Raw genomic sequence first — 19636 nt, forward strand, 5'->3', positions numbered from 1 at the left:
CCTGAACAGTCCCCAGTGCAATCAGAGGGGGTTAGAGTTCAGAGATCCCTGAATGTACCCAGTGCCACCAGAGAGGGTTAGAGTACAGAGATCCCTGAACTGTACCCAGTGCAATCAGAGGGGGTTAGAGTACAGAGATCCCTGAATGTACCCATTTCAATCAGAGGGGTTAGAGTACAGATATCCCTGAACTGTACCCAGTGCAATCAGAGGGGTTTATAGTACAGAGATCCCTGAACGGTACCCAGTGCAATCTGAGCGTGTTAGAGTACAGAGATCCCTGAACTGTACCCATTGCAATCAGAGGGGGATAGAGTACAGAGATCCCTGAATGTACCCAGTGCAATCAGAGGGGGTTAGAGTAGAGATCCCTGAACTGTACCCAGTGCAATCAGAGGGGGTTAGAGTACAGAGATCCCTGAACTGTACCCAGTGCAATCAGAGGGGGTTAGAGTACAGAGATCCCTGAACTGTACCCAGTACAATCAGAGGGGGTTAGAGTAAAGATCCCTGAACTGTACCCAGTGCAATCAGAGGGTGTTAGAGTACAGAGATCCCTGAACTGAACCCAGTGCAATCACAGGGTGTTAGGGTACAGAGATCCCTGAACTGTACCCAGTGCAATCAGAGGGTGTTAGAGTACAGAGATCCATGAACTGTACCCAGTGCAATCAGAGGGGGTTAGAGTACAGAGATCCCTGAACTGTACCCAGTGCAATCAGAGGGTGTTAGAGTACAGAGATCCCTGAACTGTACCCAGTGCAATCAGAGGGGGTGAGAGTACAGAGATCCCTGAACTGTACCCAGTGCAATCAGAGGGGGTGAGAGTACAGAGATCCCTGAACTGTACCCAGTGCAATCAGAGGAGGTTAGAGTGCAGAGATCCCTGCATGTACCTAATACAATTAGAGGGGGGTTAGAGTGCAGAGACCCTGAATATACCCAGTGCTATCAGAGTGGGTTAGAGTGGCAAAGTCTCTAATATGTATCTCATAAAATTGATATTTCTGTGCCCTTTTGAACTGCAGAAACCAGGTATGCCACAGAGGAAGAACATGTCCTGTGCTATTCAGGAGCAAAATAGGAGCAACGGATTAGCACTCATTCTTCCTGTGCATTGTACTCATTTTTAGGTGCTATTTAGGTGCACGGTAGTAGACAGTTTTTTGAGGGGGTTTTGAGGCAAATGTAGACAAATGTAAGGTCACTTTGGGCCTAGGAGAAAGTTAGTACAATGTCCAACAAGTGTTGGCTTGTCCCCGTTCAAGACGTGCCCTTTATTCTCTACGTCAGTGGTAGGTGCTGATTGTCCAGGTTACTCTTTGTAGATGCTGTCTGACAGGCTTTTAACCAAAGTCATTTCAATGGCTCTGTAGTGTAAGACCCAAATTGTTGAATTTGTATGAAGGCACAAATAAATGTTTTGTCCTGTAACGTATTCACAGTTAGGTACAGATGAGTGAGGCCTTTCAGCCCATCTACTCAAGTTCATACAGTAACATTTCTTACCACAAGTAACACTTTGGAGGAAGATGGAAGAAACGGAGAGGCGGATGACCTACCTACTGGACTGTTTGAATGGTGAAACCCTTCACCTCCCTACATGTTGTGAGAGAGGTATGCAGAGGCATGGATCTGAGGACTCAATGATATAATGGAAGATGGGGGTGGAGGGAGGAATATTGATTCTCTTTAAGAACATAAGAACATAATAAATAGGAGCCAGAGTAGGCCATTTGGCCCTTCGAACCTGCTCTGCCATTCAATAAGATCATGGCAGATCTTCTACCTCATCTCCACTTTCCTGCACTATCCCCATATCCCTTGATTCCCTTAATATTCAAAAATCTATCGTTCACTGCCTTGAATGTAATCAACGACTGTGCCTCCACAGCTCAGGTGGTGTGTATTATTGTACCAGGTATAAGATCATTTTTGATATGCTATAGACTGTAGTACTTTATACTGTAATTGTCTTTTCACTATCATTCTCCTTTGAAGAATACTGGAAACATGTAAACCATCGAGTCCATTCGAAATGTGCAAACTTACCCCTGGTGTTAAAGTGGGTTCGTCTGCCGAGCTACCATCAAAACTGTAAACATCAGCTGTGCTGTTGGCAGAAAGCATCTAATTTATTCAGCAGTCACTAAAAGAAGTCACATCCAAATTACAAACATTCCTTCATTTTACTTGATTTACATGATTTAAAAATAAGGCTGTTGGCTGGTCAGCTCTCACAGGCCTTAGTTCTGAAATTAGATTATTCCCTATCATTAGGAATTGCAATGGAAATTTAGACTACAAACAAGTTAATTATGAATTCCAAGGATCAATTCATCATCAGTGACCTCTGAATGACTGTAATTCAGGATGATTTGGGAATTGAAGGGATTTGTTAATTTTGCGCTGCTATTTTAGTAGCCTGCCCTTTTGTTGCTGTTCAAATAACTCAACTTTCTAATTTCTGTTACTTTTCAAGATGCCACCTGCAGAAGCTGTGAAACAACGGCCTACAAATTGTTGATGTCACGCCAGTTTTCCAGATCATGGCTGATCTTCTAGCTCAACTCCACCTTCCCGCACTATTTCCGTATCCCTTGATTCCCTCAGTACCCAAAAATCGATTGATCTCTGTCTTGAATATACTCAACGACTGAGCCTCCACAGCTCTCTGGGGTAAAGACATTTCTCCTCATCTCAGTCCTAAATGGCCGCCTCCTTATTCTGAGATTGTGACCAATGTTTCCTTGAATTTCTTTTGGGTCCACGACCCCTTTAAGAATCTGCACGGCCCATTCAAAATGCCACACATGCACGTTTTTTCCTATTGAAAAGCCGGCAAGCTGGCTGCGCGGGAGGTCCAGAGCGCAGCTTAAAGGGAACATTGACTGTGACCCCAAGATCTATTGGTGGAGGCAGAAGGCATGGCTGAGGTACTAAATTACTACTTTGCATCGGTGTTTACCAAGGAAGAGGACTTTGCCAAAGCTACAGTAAACGAGGAGGCTGCTGGGATACTGGATGAGATAAAAATAGATAAAGAGGAGGAAAGGCTGGCAATACTTAAAATGAATGTCAGCTTGGTTGGATGGGATGCATCATAGGTTGCTGAGTGAAGTAAGGGTAGAAATTGCTACAATCTTCCAATCCTCTTTAGATACAGGGCTGGTGCCAGAGGACTGGAGGATTGCAAATGTTACACCCTTGTAGAAAAAAGGGGAGAAGGATAAACTTGGCAATTACAGGCCAGTCAGTTTAAAGTCACTGGTGGGGAAGCTTTTAGAAACAATAATCCATGAGAAAATTAACAGCCACTTGGAAAAGTATGGACTAATAAAGTTGAGTCAGCACAGATTTGTTAAAGGAAAATCGTGTTTGACTAACTTGATTCAGTGTTTTGATGAGGTAACAGAGAGGGTTGCAGTTGATGTTGTGTACAGGGACTTTCAAAAGGCATTTGATAAAGTACCACATAATAGACTTGTTAGCAAAATTAAAGCCCATGGGATAAAAGGGGCAGTAGCAGCATGGACACAAAATTGGCTAAGGGATATAAAACAGAGAATTGTGGTGAATGGCTGTTTTTCAGACTGATGGGAGGTATATAGTGGAGTTCCCCAGGAGTCAGTATTAGGGCCACTGCTGTTTTTGATATACATTAATGACTTGAACTTGGGGGTACAGGGCACAATTTCAAAATTTGCTAATGACACAAAATTTGGAAATGAGGAAGAGAGTAATAGACTTCAAGTGGACATAGACAGGCTGGTGGAATGGGTGGACACCTGGCAGATGAAATTCAACGCAGAAAAGTGTGAGGTGATACATTTTGGTAGAAAGAATGCGGAGATACAATGCACACTAAATGGTACAATTTTAAAGGGGGTGCAAGAACAGGGAGACCTTGGGGGTGTTTGTACACAAATCTTTGAAGGTGGCAGGGCAGGTTAACAAAGCAGATAAAATCAAATCAACTTTTATTGTCATTGTTAGTGCACAAGTGCAGTACAACGAAATGTAGGCTTGCGGCTCCCGAGAGTACAATTTGGATTAGGACACTTAAACATTTCAACATACATTTGTACATATATATTAGCATAAATATGACCATAATAAAGTGCATCGGCAGATGTGCAGGCTTTAGTGTTTATTTGTGGAGTTCAGTAGGATGACAGCCCTGGGAAAGAAGCTGTTCCTAAATCTGGTCGTACGGGTGCGAATGCATCTGTAGCTAAAGCAAAATACTGCGGATGCTGGAAATCTGAAATAACAACAGAAAATGCTGGAAACACTCAACAGGCCAGGCAGCATCTGTGGAGGGAGAAACAGAGCCAACGCTTCAGGTCTGTGGCCCTGTCAGGTAATAAAGCATGTGGGATCCTGGGCTTTATTAATAGAGTCATAGAGTACAAAAGCCAGGAAGTTGTGCTAAACCTTGCAACTAAAACACTAGTTTGGCCTCTGCTGGAGTATTGTGTTCAATTCTGAGCACCACACTTTAGGAAGGACGTGAAGGCTTTGGAGGGGGTACAGCATGGATTTACTACATTGGTTCCAGGGATGAGGGATTAGTTACGTGGACAGACTGGAGAAGCTCAGGTTGTTGTCCTTAGAGCAGGGAAGGTTAAGAGGAGATTGATAGAAGTGTTTAAAATCATGAAGGGTTTAGATAGAGTAAATAAAGGGAAACTTTCCAATGGCTGAAAGGACGATAACCAGAGGGCACAGATTTAAGGTGATTGGCAAAAGAACCAGAGGCGACATGAAGAAAAACTTTTTTTCGCAACGAGTGGTTAGGATTTGGAATGCACTGCCTGATAGGGTGGTGATACAGAGTCAATAGTAGCCTTGAAAAGGGAAATGGATAAATACTTGAAGGAGAAACATTGCAGGGGTATGGGGAAATAACGGGGGAGTGAGACTAACTGGATTGCTCTTCGAAAGAGCTGGCGCAGACACAATGGGCCGAATGGCCTCCTTCTGTGCTGTACTATTCTTTGATTCTATTCTTTGAGTTCTAGACTCTTCAACCAAGGGAAACATCCTCCCAGCATCTACCCTGTCAAGCCCTTTAAGAATTTTATATGTTTCAATGAGATAACCTCTCATTCTTCTAAACTCCTGAGAATATAAAGAAAGAAAGACTTGCATTTATATAATGCCTTTCACAACCACCAGACGTCTCAAAGAGTTTTACAGCCAATTAAGTACTTTTTTTGAAGTGGAGTCACTGTTGTAATGTAGGAAACGCGGCAGCCAATTTGTGCATAGCAAAGTCCCACAAACAGCAATGTGATAATGACCAGATACAGGAAACTTTGTGATATCCGGCATCGACGGGACCGAGTTGTTGCCGTCCCATCAAAACTGCCGGACAAACCAGCGCTAATGTTAAAACATACGGAGCTTTTTGTATCTGGCAACAAACCCTGTTGCTTAGCAACAGCTTCTAAACAGTTGGCCGTACCTTGCAAGCATCTCTGTAGCTTAGCAACAGCTTCAGCGAGACCTTGCAGAGCCTGAGTGGTGAAAAAAAAGCAACGAAAAGAAAAAAACCTAATGAAACGGCTCCTGATTTTTGCCGGTGGATCGAGCATTCCGGACAATTAACCTCCGGATAAACCAAAGTTTCCTGTAATCTGTTTTTGTTATGTTGGTTGAGGGATAAATATTAGCCAGGACACCGGGGAGAACTCCCCTGCTCTTCTTTGAAATAGTGTCATGGGATCTTTTACGTCCACCTGAGAGAGCAGATGGGGCCTCAGTTTAACGTCTCATCTGAAAGATGGCACCTCCGACAGTGCAGCGCTCCCTCAGCACTGCACTGGAGTGTCAGCCTAGCTTTATGTGCTCAAGTCCCTGGAGTGGGACTTGAGCAAATATAGGCCTAGTCTACTCAATCTCTCTTCATAGGACAATCTCCCCATACCAGGAATCAGTCTAGTAAACCTTTGTTGAACTCCCTCTAAGGCAAGTATATCCTTCCTTAGGTTAGGAGACCAAAACCGTACACAGTTGTTTTCCTAATTGCTTGCTCTACCTGCATATTAACTTTCTGTGATTTATGTACAAAGACACCCAGGTTCCTCTGAATACCAACATTTCCTAGTCTCTCACCTTTTAAAAAATACTCTCCTTTTCTATTTTTCCTACCAAAGTGCATTTCACACTTCTCCACATTATATTCCATCTACCATGTTCTTGCCCACTCACTTAACCTATCTATATCCCTTTGCAGCCTCTTTGCATCCTCCTCATAGCTTACTTTCCCATCTAACTTTGCATCACCAGCAAACTTGGATATACTGTACCTGGTCCCTTTATCTAAGTAATTGATATAGATTGCAAATAGCTGAGGCCCAAGCACTGATCCTTGCGGTACCCCATTAGTTACAGACTGCCAACCCAAAAATGAACTGTTTATTCCTACCCACTGTTTTCAGTCCGTTAACCAATCCTCAATCCCATGAGCCCTAATTATGTGTAATAACCTTTTGTGTGGCACCTTATCAAGTGCTTTTGAAAATCTGATACTCCGCATACTTTAGAGGATGGGTCAGATGTGGGATCTGCACGTGGTGAGAAACCGGGCACAAGTGGCCTGCAGCGAGAGCAGACAAAAAGGGTAGCTCAGATGCTAGCTCCCCGGAGAGCGAGGTCGCACACAAGTTCTGCTGCACAGGACTCAGATGAAGACCTCGATGGGGCGGCCTACAGAACAACGCTGGTGGGTATGCACAATGAAATGCTTGGTGCATTGGCGGGCTTGCCAGATAGCCTGAATGCAATGTTAAGGATCATGGAGGAATCAAGCTCCAGCCTTGCACAGGGAGAGCTTGGAGCACATCCTTTCCAGCATGGAAGGGCTGGGCAGATCCATTAACGCACTTTTATTACGATTGTTAATGAAGCTACCCCTGGGGAGTGGCAATGGAGGGGCGTAGAAAACGACCCTGCTGTCCTCTCTCAGGATGACAGCATTCGTCCTCCCACCACTGCCATTCCACCAGTGCCCTTGCTGTTGATTGTCAGCCAGCCAGCACAAACTGCGACCACCCATACCGAGGTGGTGCAGTCCGAAGCCAGGCCTACTAGGCCTAGAGCTCCTCGAGGTCGTCCTGCTAAGCCATCTGCAGTCTCCTCCACTGAAAGTCAGCAGTCTTCCACCAGCCATGCTGCAGCCACAGGAAAGCACTGTGTAGGAGCACTAGGACAGGGAAGGGCACACACAAGACAGTCACTGCGGGAATGCACAAGGGTGATTAGTTGATTTTTTGATGTAATATTGGATAGATATATGGATAAAGTTTGCTGATGAATCAGTACTTCTCCATGTTGAAAACCACTTGGAAGAAGCACTGAGAGTAGCAAGGGCACAGAAAGTACTCTGGGTGGGGAACTTCAATGTCCATCACCAAGAGTGGTTCGGTAGCACCACAACTGACCGAGCTGGCCGAGTCCTGAAGGACATAACTGCCAGTCTGGGCCTGCGACAGGTGGTGAGAGAACCAACATGAGGGAAAACCTACTTGACCTCGTCCTCACTAATCTACTTGTCGCAGATGCATCTGTCCATGACAGTGTTGGTAGCAATGACCACCGCACAGTCATTGTGGAGATTTTTTAACACTCTTAGTCCTTTTAGAATTATTATGTACTGTGGTCCTGTTTGATTTACCGGGAGCAGCACCAGGCGTACCTAAAAATGAGGTGCCAACCTGGGGAAACTGTAACACAGGACTACATGCATGCTAAAAAGCGGAAGCAGCATGCTATAGACAGGGCTAAGCGATCCCACAATCAACGGATCAGATCAAAGCTCTGCAGTCCTGCCACATCCAGTCATGAATGGTGGTGGACCATTAAACAACTAACGGGAGGAAGAGGCTCTATGAATATCCCCATCCTCGATGATGGTGGAGCCCAGCACGTGAGTGCAAAAGACAAAGTTGAAGCGTTTGCAACCATCTTCAGCCAGAGGTGCCGAGTGGATGATCCATATCGGCCTACTCTCGAGGTCTCCACCCTCACAGAAGCCATTCTTCAGCCAATTCGATTCACTCCACATGATATCAAGGAACGGCTGAACGCACTGGATACGGCAAAGGCTATGGGCCCCGACAACATCACGGCTATCATGCTGAAGACTTGTGCTGGAGAACTAGCCGCGCCTCTGTAGGATTTGCAAAATTGGATTTTGTATTAATAAGGGTCAAATGGCAGAAGAGGCCGTGATTTTAAAGACTGTTTTAAAAGAAGCCCAGAAAAAGGGGCATACAAAATGGCCGCCATACCATGTGACCAGCTTATTGGGACACTTTAAAACGGTTCCTGCGAATCCTCAGACAGCTTTGCGGATTCAACCCATAGCAAGTTCTGGAAGCCGTTTCTGAGAGAACGAAACCAGACCCACACATATACATATGGATTAGATGCAGATCCAGTCAAGATCGGCCTGGAGACAGAGGTCATCTAAATGTTGACCCAGACAAAAGGGGACAATTTCATATTCATGAGAACAGCACCAAGGACTAGATAACGAGATCAGCAGGACATTAAAAACAATGAAGGTCATTCCAGACCAGAGATGGGCCTTTACCGGCCATCGAAAACATTTTAAAATATAATAACTACCCCGCTGTGCTCCCAGCCCGCCAAAAGTAAAACAAAGACTAACCTGATTTTGGGCGGGAAGTGGAAGCTTCTGGGGGAAAAGTATAACTGGAGGAGTTGGAGTTGTACAGACACTCACGCAGACTCGGGAAACTCTGAAGGAGACACCGGAGTTGCAGTTGCGGAGACAGCGGTGGGTGAAGAGGAGTCGCTTCGGGAGAAGATCAGCAAACTCCTCTCCACCATCGGAGGAGGAAGAAGAATCAAGCCAACGTCAAGAAGGCCGTTTCAAAGCCAGCGTCCCGCCCCGGGGAAACACATCGGGAGATCATCGACCATCCCCGGGCCGTTGCCGAAACGAGAGGCCATCGACCCAACTTGGGAGAAGAAACAAAAAAATAAAACCCCAAGAGAAGAAACCTTCCAGCCACTCCGGCTCGAAAAGAGACAGTAACGAACCAAGGAAATCTGTGGGAGCTGGCCCAAGGCTCTTCTGACCAGGGTGTAAGATTCGCGAAATTTTCATTGATTAATCACGCAGGAAAATAGGGTTAATAAAACAGCTTTATTGACCAAAAGAAGCTTATACAGAGAAACCTTTGATAAAAGGGCACACAAAATGGCCGCCAGACCTCGTGACCAGCTTCTGGGACCATTTGAATTTCTGTTACTGCAAGCCAGACAGGCTTGTGGATTGAGGACATTAAAAGCCCGCGAAAACCAGTTTCAGGAAGCCGAAACTCATGGAACTGAGGATACATATTGATTAGATTATAAGTACAGGGCAGATTTGGGTGGCAGGATGAGGCCCATCAAGGAATGGGCGGACAATTGAACGAACGCTTAAACCCATTACACTGTACAAAGAGAAGCCGTTTAACAGCCATCCAGGGCAATCTCCAGACCGATCAATATACAAACTGAGTTACGGTAACAAAGCAAAGACATTATCGGCCCAGGAAGGCCAGTTAAGCTATCACCGACTCCCGTTATGAAGACAAAACACCCCTGCAGAGAGTTCTGCCCGCCAAAATTATTACAAAGACAGGACTATGATTTGGCGGGAGATAAGAATGTTCCAAAAAGGTATAACTGTGGATTGAGTAAAGGCCATCAGAGAGTTAACGCTTCGGGAGTTCTCCTTCGGTTCAAAGCCGCTTCGGGACAGGCTCTTCGGTTAGAAAGCACTTCGGTTCGGACCTTCGGAACAACTTCGGTTCGAAACGGGTTCGGTGTTCGGCCAGGCAAGGCCCGGCCACGACGGGAAGACGACGAGGGAGGCCCGGGTACTTTTGTCGGGAGATCATCGACGACCCAGGCCGGAGAAGAAGACACTCAGGGCCCAGGTACTCCGGTTCTGCTCCACCGTTGGAGAAATCAGAAGGACAATTCTGACTGTATAAAGAGTCATTTGGAACCAGCGTCCCGCCCCGGGGAAGACCATCGGGAGATCATCGATGACCCAGGCCGGAGAAGAAGACACTCAGGGCCCGGTACTCCAGTTTTTCAACATCACATCGGCGAGCGCTCATCGCAGGAGAACCAAGAGGAAAACAAGCTGCGCCAGAAGCTTCCAAACCCACGTGACGACGGAAAGCTGTATCGAAAGGCTGCAAAGCCTTTTTCGCAATTCTTAAAGTGGTGAGCATGATCCCGAGTCCCTCAAATCGAAACTTAGTTAGGGTTAGGGGAGGGGATTAAGGGTAATTGTAATGTGTTACCCCTTTTACGATGTGCCGTGTGTTCCCCATTTCTATAGAGTTAAGTTTATAGATGTGTGCATGCTTGTAGTTGCTTTAATCTGTGCATATGACATGTATTTTATAATGCTGCAAACTGTTCAATAAAGGCATCCATTTCGTGCTATTCGACCTGGTCTATTGAGTTTTTCTGCACTACAGCTCCCTGCATCTAAGTCCAAGGTCGAGAACCGTAGGGGCAAGTGGGTCGAACCACTCACGGGTAATTATTGCAAGAGGCCTGGCAGGAGACCAGAGCAAGCAAGAGAAACCCCCTACAGGGTCGAGCCGACGATCCTTGACCCCGCCGACATCCAGGCCCGCCGGTGCCCAGCCGCCCCGACCCCCACCTCAGGAGAGAGGTGTGGCGCAGCTCGCAGGGGTTCCACGGTCCATGAGGAGACGGAGCGCCTGAAGGGATCAAAACACAGACTTGATTTCAAAACCTTGCACTTCCTAGTGGGATTGGTGAGCATGTTTCTGGCCCTTCACAATCAGATCTAGATAGGTTTAATAAGGGGGTGGATTTAAGGGTACAATTAACATGAGTTGTTGTCCCTCGATATTCCGTGTTTCCTTATTTCATGATGATCTTTGTAGAGTATAAGATGCCTGTATTTGCCTTAGTTAGTACTGTGTCGTTATGATTTGTTTGTGTTTTTCCCTCCCATGTACTCTCTTATCTGCTTGCATTTGATTTGATATTTTTCCTTATGCAATAAAATTTCATTTTGTTTCATCAAACTTGGTCTACAAGAGTTTTCTCTACATTGTAGTTCCTGCCCCAAAGTCCAGAGTATAGAATCTAAGGGGCGAGTGGGTCGAACCACTCAAGGTTTTACTGTGCAAGAGAGAGAGGCCTCTAGAGAGAGAAACCTCAGGGACATCTCTCAAGGAAAACCCCTTACACCTCTAGCCAAGCTGTTCCAGTACAGCTACAACACTGGCATCTATCCAACAATGTGGAAAACTGCCCAGGTATATCCTGTCCACAAAAGGCAGGACAAATCCAACCCGGCCAATTACGCCCCATCAGTCTACTCTCAATTATCAGCAAAGTGATAGAAGATGTCATCTACAGTTCTATCAAGTGGCACTTACTCACCAATAACCTGCTCACTGATGCCCAGTTTGGGTTCTGCCAGGACCACTCGGCTCCTGATCTCATTACAGCCTTGGTCCAAACATGGACAAAGGAGCTGAATTCCAGAGGTGAGGTGAGAGTGACTGCCCTTGACATCAAGGCAGCATTTGACCGAGTGTGGTATCAAGGAGCCCTGATAAAACTGAAGTCAACGGGAATCAGGGGAAAATGCCCCATTGGCTGGAGTCATACCTAGCACAAAGGAAGATGGTTGTGGTGATTGAAGGTCAATCATCACAGCCCCAGGACATCGCTGCAGGAGTTCCTCAGGGCAGTGTCCTAAGCCCAACCATCTTCAGCTGCTTCATCAATGACCTTCCCTACAACATAAGGTCGGAAATGGGGATGTTCGCTGATGACTGCAGTGTTCAGCGCCATTCACAACTCTTCAGGTAATGAAGCAGTCCATGCCCGCATGCAACAAGACCTGGACAATGTTCAGGGCTGGGCTGATAAGTGGCAGGTAACATTCGCACCACAGAAGTGCCAGGCAATGACAATCTCCAACAAGCGAGAGTCTAACCACCTCCCCATGACATTCAACGGCATTACCATCGCCGAATCCCCCACCATCAACATCCTGGGGGTCACCATTGACCAGAAACTTAACTGGACCAGCCACATAAATACTGTGGCAACAAGAGCAGGTCAAAGGCTAGGTATTCTGCGGTGAGTGTCTCAACTCCTAACTCCCCAAAGCCTTGCCACCATCTACAAGGCACAAGTAAGGAGTGTGATGGAATACTCTCTGTGGTGTATGTAACCTGTTCCACCTTAAGAGAACTTAAGCCTGTTCCACCTTAAGAGATGTACTACTTTCTCTGGCTGCTGTATACGTAGTACCGGTGGTGACCACCGGTATATAAGCACTGTGTAGTAAGATTGTATTTCATATCGTCCTGACCTCCAACCAGTAAAGACCTGTTGAACTTTAATCTTGTAGTCTGTGTGTTATTAATTACAACTAGAACACACAGACTTTACAGTGGCGACGAGTCAGATTCTTACCCTGCGGCAGTTATATCCACGGCGGCTTCGTCCACAGAACGGACGTCGAAGAGAGGCTTCCACCCTCATCACCCTGCTGGAAGACACGTCGCGCGGCAGACATCAAGAAACCAGAGTGCAGAAGACATCCTGAACTCGAAGCCTTCATCAGCGGCTGTCAGCTATCTTCTTTCTACCTCGGTAGTGGGTAAGCCGGGCAGCGACGCGACCAGAAAGTCGGCCGTGTTGGCTGTACAGACGGGGAGGGAAGACGGAGGAATAAGGGCGGTGAGATCGATCGCGGCCGGAGATAAGGGCCGGGCCGCATTCGGGCCGAAAGGCGCAGCACGGGGACATCGATCGCGGCTGGTGATAAGGGCCGGGCCGCATTCGGGCTAAAAAGGCGCAACGTCTGGGGGCAACTGAAGGCGCGAGAGCCGCGGTGAAACGGAGACAGCGTCGGGGGACGGGTGAAGACTGCCAAGCGCGGGAAAACCGCCATTTTGTAGGCGGAGGACGAAGACAAGAGCGTGGAAGCCGCCATCTTGGATAAAAATAAAAATAAATTAAATTGCAACGATGCCTAAACATGGGAACATTAATACCTTTGATAGTGACATCGAAGATTGGGCTATGTATGTAGAACGCATACAAAATTATTGTAAAGCAAATAAAATCCCAGATGAAGAGAAAGCACTAACATTATTAAACTTAATGGGTGCGAAGACATACGGGCAATTGAAACACCTTTTATCACCAGATGAACCGGCGGATAAGACGTTCGAGGAGATTGTTACTGTCCTGAAAAATCACCTAAACCCCACGCCGCTGATGCTAGCGGAATGATTTAAATTTTACAGCAGAAGGCAGCTGAAGGATGAAAGCAATGCTGAATATTTAATGGAATTGCGTAAGCTAGCAAAGTACTGTCAATTTGGAACGAGACTGACAGAGGCGCTACGAGATAAATTTGTGTGTGGTTTATTAAAAGAAGATACACAAAAGCGATTGCTCGAGGAGAATGAGCTGACGCTTGAGAAAGCGGTCACTATGGCAGCAGCACATGAAGCCGCAGCGAGAGGCACGGCAGTAATGCAGCTACGGTCACCGGAACTCAGTACAAATAAATTGGGTTTGAGTACTGTAAAATGTTATCGTTGCGGAAAGACAACGCACGATCAGAACCAGTGTTGGTTTAAAAACCAAGAATGCAGAACGTGTGGCAGGCTTGGCCACATAGCTAAAGTATGCCGGTCAGGAAAGAAGACCAGCAACAAAAAGTCACCGCAAGGAAAATACATAAAGGTACACAAGGTGAAAAAGAACAGTTCGACCGAACAGAAGTCAGATTCAGACGCTAGCAGTACAGAGTACACAATGTTGGTAAGGATGCAGATCTCCAGACAATTTGGGTCACCCTTCAGATAGCAGGAGTCCAAGTAAAGATGGAATTGGACACTGGATCGGCATTGACGGTCATGAATAAGAAAGATTACAAAAGGTTATTCCAACATATTCCCCTACGGGATACGGAGATTATATTGAAAACATACACGGGGCAAAGAGTGTACCCCATCGGAAAGATAGAGGTAAAGGTGGTCCACAAGGGCGAAGAAAGCCAAGTAATGGACTTATATGTGCTACCTGAAGGAGGTCCACCACTACTGGGACGGGAGTGGATTAGGAAAATGAATATGGACTGGCACTCCTTGAAGGCACTAACGGTAGATTCCGGGGAAACAGATGTCAAACCTAAACGATTGTCCAGAATATTGGATGATGCTAAAGAGGTGTTCCAGCAGGGACTGGGAAAACTGAAAGGAATTACGGCAAACATCAAGATTGATGAACATGCACACCCAAAATTTTTTAAAGCCAGACCGGTACCCTATGCAATATGACCTACTGTAGAAGCGGAACTGGAAGCGCTCGAACGTTCAGGTGTACTGTCCAAGGTAGATTGGAGTGAGTGGGCTACGCCCATTGTTCCCGTTATGAAACGTCCTTTGAGCAACAAGCCAGGAGAACCAGGGAAGGTTCGCATCTGTGGAGATTTCAAAATCACTGTTAATCCGGTGCTTCACACGGTGCAGTATCCGCTTCCGCGGATTGAGGATATTTTTGCTTCGTTGTCTGGCAGGAAACACTTCACCAAGATAGACCTGGCGCAGGCGTACTTGCAGATGGAGGTTGAAGAAGAGTCACGCCAATACCTCACGATCAACACACATCGAGGTTTGTACCGGTACAATAGGCTGGTTTTTGGAGTGGCATCGGCTCCAGCAATTTGGCAGAGGGCCATGGAGCAGGTATTACAGGGAATTCCAGGCACACAATGTTACCTGGATGATATTACAGAGGGACAACCACTAAAGATAAGATAAGAGTATATATAAATTATATGAAAGTATATTTATACACTCAGGGATATATCTGTTTATACACTGTATGGATAGATCTGTATTTTTGTGAACAAACATGAATGTTTTCCGATGCTTTGGCAACATAAGATGTAACTTGTCATGACAATAAAGCGATTTGAATTGAATTGAATTGATGAAGAACACCTCGCAAACTTGGAACTGGTGCTCAACAGACTGAAAGAGTATGGACTTAGAGTTAATCGGCAGAAATGTGAGTTCTTCCAGAAGCGGATCTCGTACTGTGGTCATGTCATTGACCGGGAGGGGCTTCATAAGTCTCCTGACAAGATAGAGGCAGTTGTAAAGGCTCCCGCTCCGGATAATGTCTCTCAGTTGAGGTCGTTTCTATGATTGATTAACTATTACCATAAATTTCTACCAAATCTATCCACGGTACTGCACCCGCTAAACGCTCTTTTACAGAAGGGGGTACCATGGGAATGGAGCGAAAACTGTAAGAAGGCATTTCGCAAAAGCAAAGAATTGATCACCTCAGAGGAAGTGTTGGCTCACTTCAACCCGACACTGCCTATTCGGTTGGCTTGTGATGCTTCTCCATATGGTATTGGGGCAGTACTCTCACACAAGTTGCCAAATGGCATGGAAAGGCCAGTCGCGTTTGCATCCAGATCATTCACCTCCGCTGAGCGCAACTATGCGCAGATCGATAGGGAGGCTCTCAGCCTTGTATGGGGAGTGAAGAAGTTTAATCATTACCTGCAGGGCCAAAAATTCACACTTCTGACAGACCATCAGCCGTTGGTATCCATTTTTAACCCTAAGAAGAGTGTTTCAGTGATGACAGCACAGCGTCTCCAGAGATGGTCCCTTTTCCTAGGGGCACATCAATATCAAATAGAATTCAAAGGTACGAAGCAGCATGGCAATGCTGATGGGCTGTCGCGCCTGCCACTACCTGAAGAAGAAGAAACGACGAAAGTTGACCCTGTTGAGTTATTTCATTCGACCATCATCGAGTGTTTACCAGTCACCAATGCAAGTATTGAAAGAGAAACCAGGAACGACCCGACACTGTCCAGAGTCTACGAGGTGACAGTGAAAGGATGGCCAACACGTGGTGATCCTCTGTTACCGGCATTCTCGGCAAGGCGAGACCAGCTGTCCGTCTGCCATGGTACTTTGATGTACGGGACAAGAGTGATTATTCCTCCCAAGTTAAGGGAAAGAGTTCTAAAAGAACTGCATGAAGGTCATCTGGGGGGAGTTAAGATGAAAAGTCTTGCTAGGGCTTATGTATGGTGGCCGGGTATTGACCAACAGATAGAGGAGTTGATGAAAAGCTGCGCTGGGTGCCAAAAAGTGCAAAATGCACCTCCGATCGCACCACTACACCCATGGGAATGGCCTTCAGCCCCATGGCAACGCGTACATATTGACTTTGCTGGTCCATTCATGGACTCCATGTTCCTAATTGCGGTGGACGCACATTCCAAATGGCCAGAAGTGATCAAGGTGAATACCACTACTTCAGAAAAGACAATTGCTGTGTTAAGAACAATATTCGCAAGGAACGGATTGCCAGAACAGATCTGTTCGGACAACGGACCACAGTTCGTGTCGGAAGAATTCCAAAAATTCTTAAAGAAGAATGGGGTGAAACATTATACCTCTGCCCCATATCATCCGGCAACAAACGGGTTGGCCGAGAGATTTGTCCAAACATTCAAAAAGGCAATAAAGGCCATGAACGATGATCAGATTCCGCTACAGCACAAGGTGGACAATTTCCTAATGGCGTATCGAAACGCCGCTCATGCAGTGACTAACCAAAGCCCTGCCATGATGTTTTATAACAGGAGGTTGCGGTCCAGGTTGGACTTGTTAAAACCAAATGTGCGGAGGGAAGTGGAAAACAAACAGTTCCGGCATATTAATAACAAGTCCACTCGAAGTTTCGAAGTAGGACAACCAGTGTTGGCAAGGGGCTATGGAAACGAAAAATGGCAGTCCGGAACAATTCGGGCCAGACAAGGACCTCTGATGTACACAGTAGATATTGGTAACAATGTGATAAGGCGTCATGCGGATCAACTGGTAGAATCAAGAGCAAGGGTCGAACCCATGGTTGCGACAGAGGCAACTGTGGAAGACGTTAATGAACCTGAAGCATCTACCTCGGCAGGGACTGTACCTGATGATTGTTAAGTCTGTGAGTTGTTCAAGTAATTAATACTCAGACTTAATCAGTAACAATAAAACAGGTCTTTACTGGTTGGAGGTAGGGACTATTCTGAATACAAGATTACTGCACAGTGCTTATATACCGGTGTGTTCACCCCCGGTATTACGTCTACAGCAGCCTGAGAAAGTAGTACATCTCTTAAGGTGGAACAGGCTTAAGCTCTCTTAAGGTGGAACAGGTTACATACACAACAATGATGACGTCCAATACATAGGAAACCAACAAGAAGAGTCACCTCAGCAACAAGAATCAGAGACCACTGAAAGGCGTTATCCAGACCGAATCAGAAGGCCTCCTGAGAGACTGAACCTTTGAACTGTTTATACCTGAAGTTATATATGTATATATGTTATGATGTTATGTTAAATGGGGATATGACTATTAAGCTAAAAAGGGAGGATTGTGGTGTATGTAACCTGTTCCACCTTAAGAGATGTACTACTTTCTCTGGCTGCTGTATACGTAATACCGGTGGTGACCACCGGTATATAAGCACTGTGTAGTAAGATTGTATTTAGTATAGTCCTGACCTCCAACCAGTAAAGACCTGTTGAACTTTAATCTTGTAGTCTGTGTGTTATTAATTACAACTAGAACACACAGACTTTACACTCTCCACTTGCCTGGATGAGTGCAGCTCCAACAACATGCAAGAAGCTCGACACCATCCAGGACAAAGCAGTCCAGTTGATTGGCACCCCATCCACCACCTTAAACATTCACTCCCTCCACCATCGACGTACCGTGGCTGCAGTGTGTACCATCTACAAGATGCACTGCAGCAACTCGCCAAGGCTTCTTCGGCAGCACCTCCCAAACCCGCAATCTCTTCCACCTAGAAGGACAAGGGCAGCAGGCACATGGGAACACCACCACCTCCAAGTTCCCCTCCAAGTCACACACCATACTGACTTAGAAGTAGATCGCTAATTCTTCATCGTCGCTGGGTCAAAATCCTGGAACTCCCTACCTAACAGCACTGTGGGAGTAACTTCACCACACGGAATGCAGCAGTTCAAGAAGGCGGCTCACCACCACCTTCTCAAGGGCAACTAGGGATGGACAATAAATGCTGGCCTTGCCAGCGACACCCTGATCCCATAAACGAATAAAAAAATATAAAGTTTGCTTGGAAAGATTGCTTTGTGGTGGCTTTTATTTCAGCGCTGTGGCCAAGATGATGCTGTGATGCTCAGTGACAGAGGGAAGTTAAGGTTTGGGTCTAATGTTGAATGGGGTATTGGAGTTGCGTTCACTCGTACTACAGGTGGATGATTCGAACCTGGATATCCCAGCCAGAATGGGGCTCTGGGTTACCTCCTTCCTCCGCTTCCTCTTCCTCCTCTTCCACCTCCTCCTGAGCTGGTGGCCGTATCCCTGGTGGCAAGGGCTGTGCCCTAAAGATGGCCAGGTTGTAGAGGATACAGCAGACCACGACAAATGGGGACTATAGGGCTTCACCAGAGCCTTCCAGAGAGCGGAAGCGTTGTTTAAGGACGCCAATGGTTTGCTCTATGATGTTGCGTCTGGCAGCATGGCTCTCGTTTTACACATGCTGCCCATGTGTGGTTGGGTTGTGTAAGTATACACAGACCATTAATTTTTAATTTTGGTATATATTAAAATGCTTTGCCAGGCAAAAAGGTTTTTTCGAAGTGAAATAAAGTTGGTGAATGAACAGACGGACTTTCACTGATAAGTGATCATGGAATGTGCTTTACTAAAAGGCAGCAAACATGGTTGTGACTGCAGGGAGTAGTCATAGACAACAGAGATAAACAAACCCCCCTAGATTTGCAGACTTCATGTCTACAACAAAATAGGCCACAAGGTTGTAGAATGACTTTTGGTGGCTAAAGGGGAGGAGTCAAACCTTTGGAGTTCTGAAATAGAGGATGTAACGTAACACGTGAAATGTGACCAAGTGGTTTACTGCCACTTTTGTAAACTTTTATGAGTGAATGAACAATTTTGGGCTTTGATAAAGGCAGCTAATGGGTAGCCACACAGAGTGTGAGTGTGAAAGTTTTACAGCTCAAACAACTTTGGTCGAATATTAAAGGAACATCTCACAATCTCTAAATGATTGATTTAGTGAAAAAGGCAAGGAAAACTGTATAAAAAAAAGTGACTAAAAATATCAGCACTGCAGTCGGAAGGAGGGGCCTGGCCGATTGTCTCAACTCGAAGAGCTGCAGTCGAAAGGTGAAGAGCTACAGTCGAAAGGCGAAGGGTTGCAGTCGAAAGGCAAAGAGCTGCAGTCGAAAGGCAAAGAGCTGCAGTCGAAAGGAAGTAGCCTACAATCAACGCTTGTAAGGCTCACAAAATTCTGCAGATTCCCTCAAACCAAGAAGATTACCCCAAAGAAGAGATTTTGGACTGTTTAAAAGAATGTTGGGCCAAAACGGGGCTTAAAGTTAAAACCCTAGGATTTTGGTTATTTTAAAAAAAGGACATGTCCAGGCCTGTAGAAGGCTGCGACAAAGGGGATGGGATGGGCCTCTGTAAAACAAACAGTTTGAGT

The 19636-nt window shown here is 46.0% G+C and overlaps 1 protein-coding gene across 1 annotated transcript in view; it reads right to left on the reverse strand.

Annotated features, from left to right (window-relative positions):
• LOC147108459 (uncharacterized) overlaps positions 1 to 19636 on the reverse strand; it is a 777120-nt gene that overhangs the window by 641781 nt on the left and 115703 nt on the right. The window contains exon 5 of the mRNA XM_086005101.1: positions 2053 to 2113. Coding sequence (XP_085861227.1) covers positions 2053 to 2113 — 61 coding nt within the window. The remainder of the gene's footprint in view (positions 1 to 2052; positions 2114 to 19636) is intronic.

This window comes from Somniosus microcephalus, chromosome 13 (genome assembly GCF_052327205.1).
Source record: "Somniosus microcephalus isolate GS21.2 chromosome 13, FLI_Smic_1.0, whole genome shotgun sequence".
In the NCBI taxonomy this organism is placed as follows: Eukaryota; Metazoa; Chordata; class Chondrichthyes; order Squaliformes; family Somniosidae; genus Somniosus; species Somniosus microcephalus.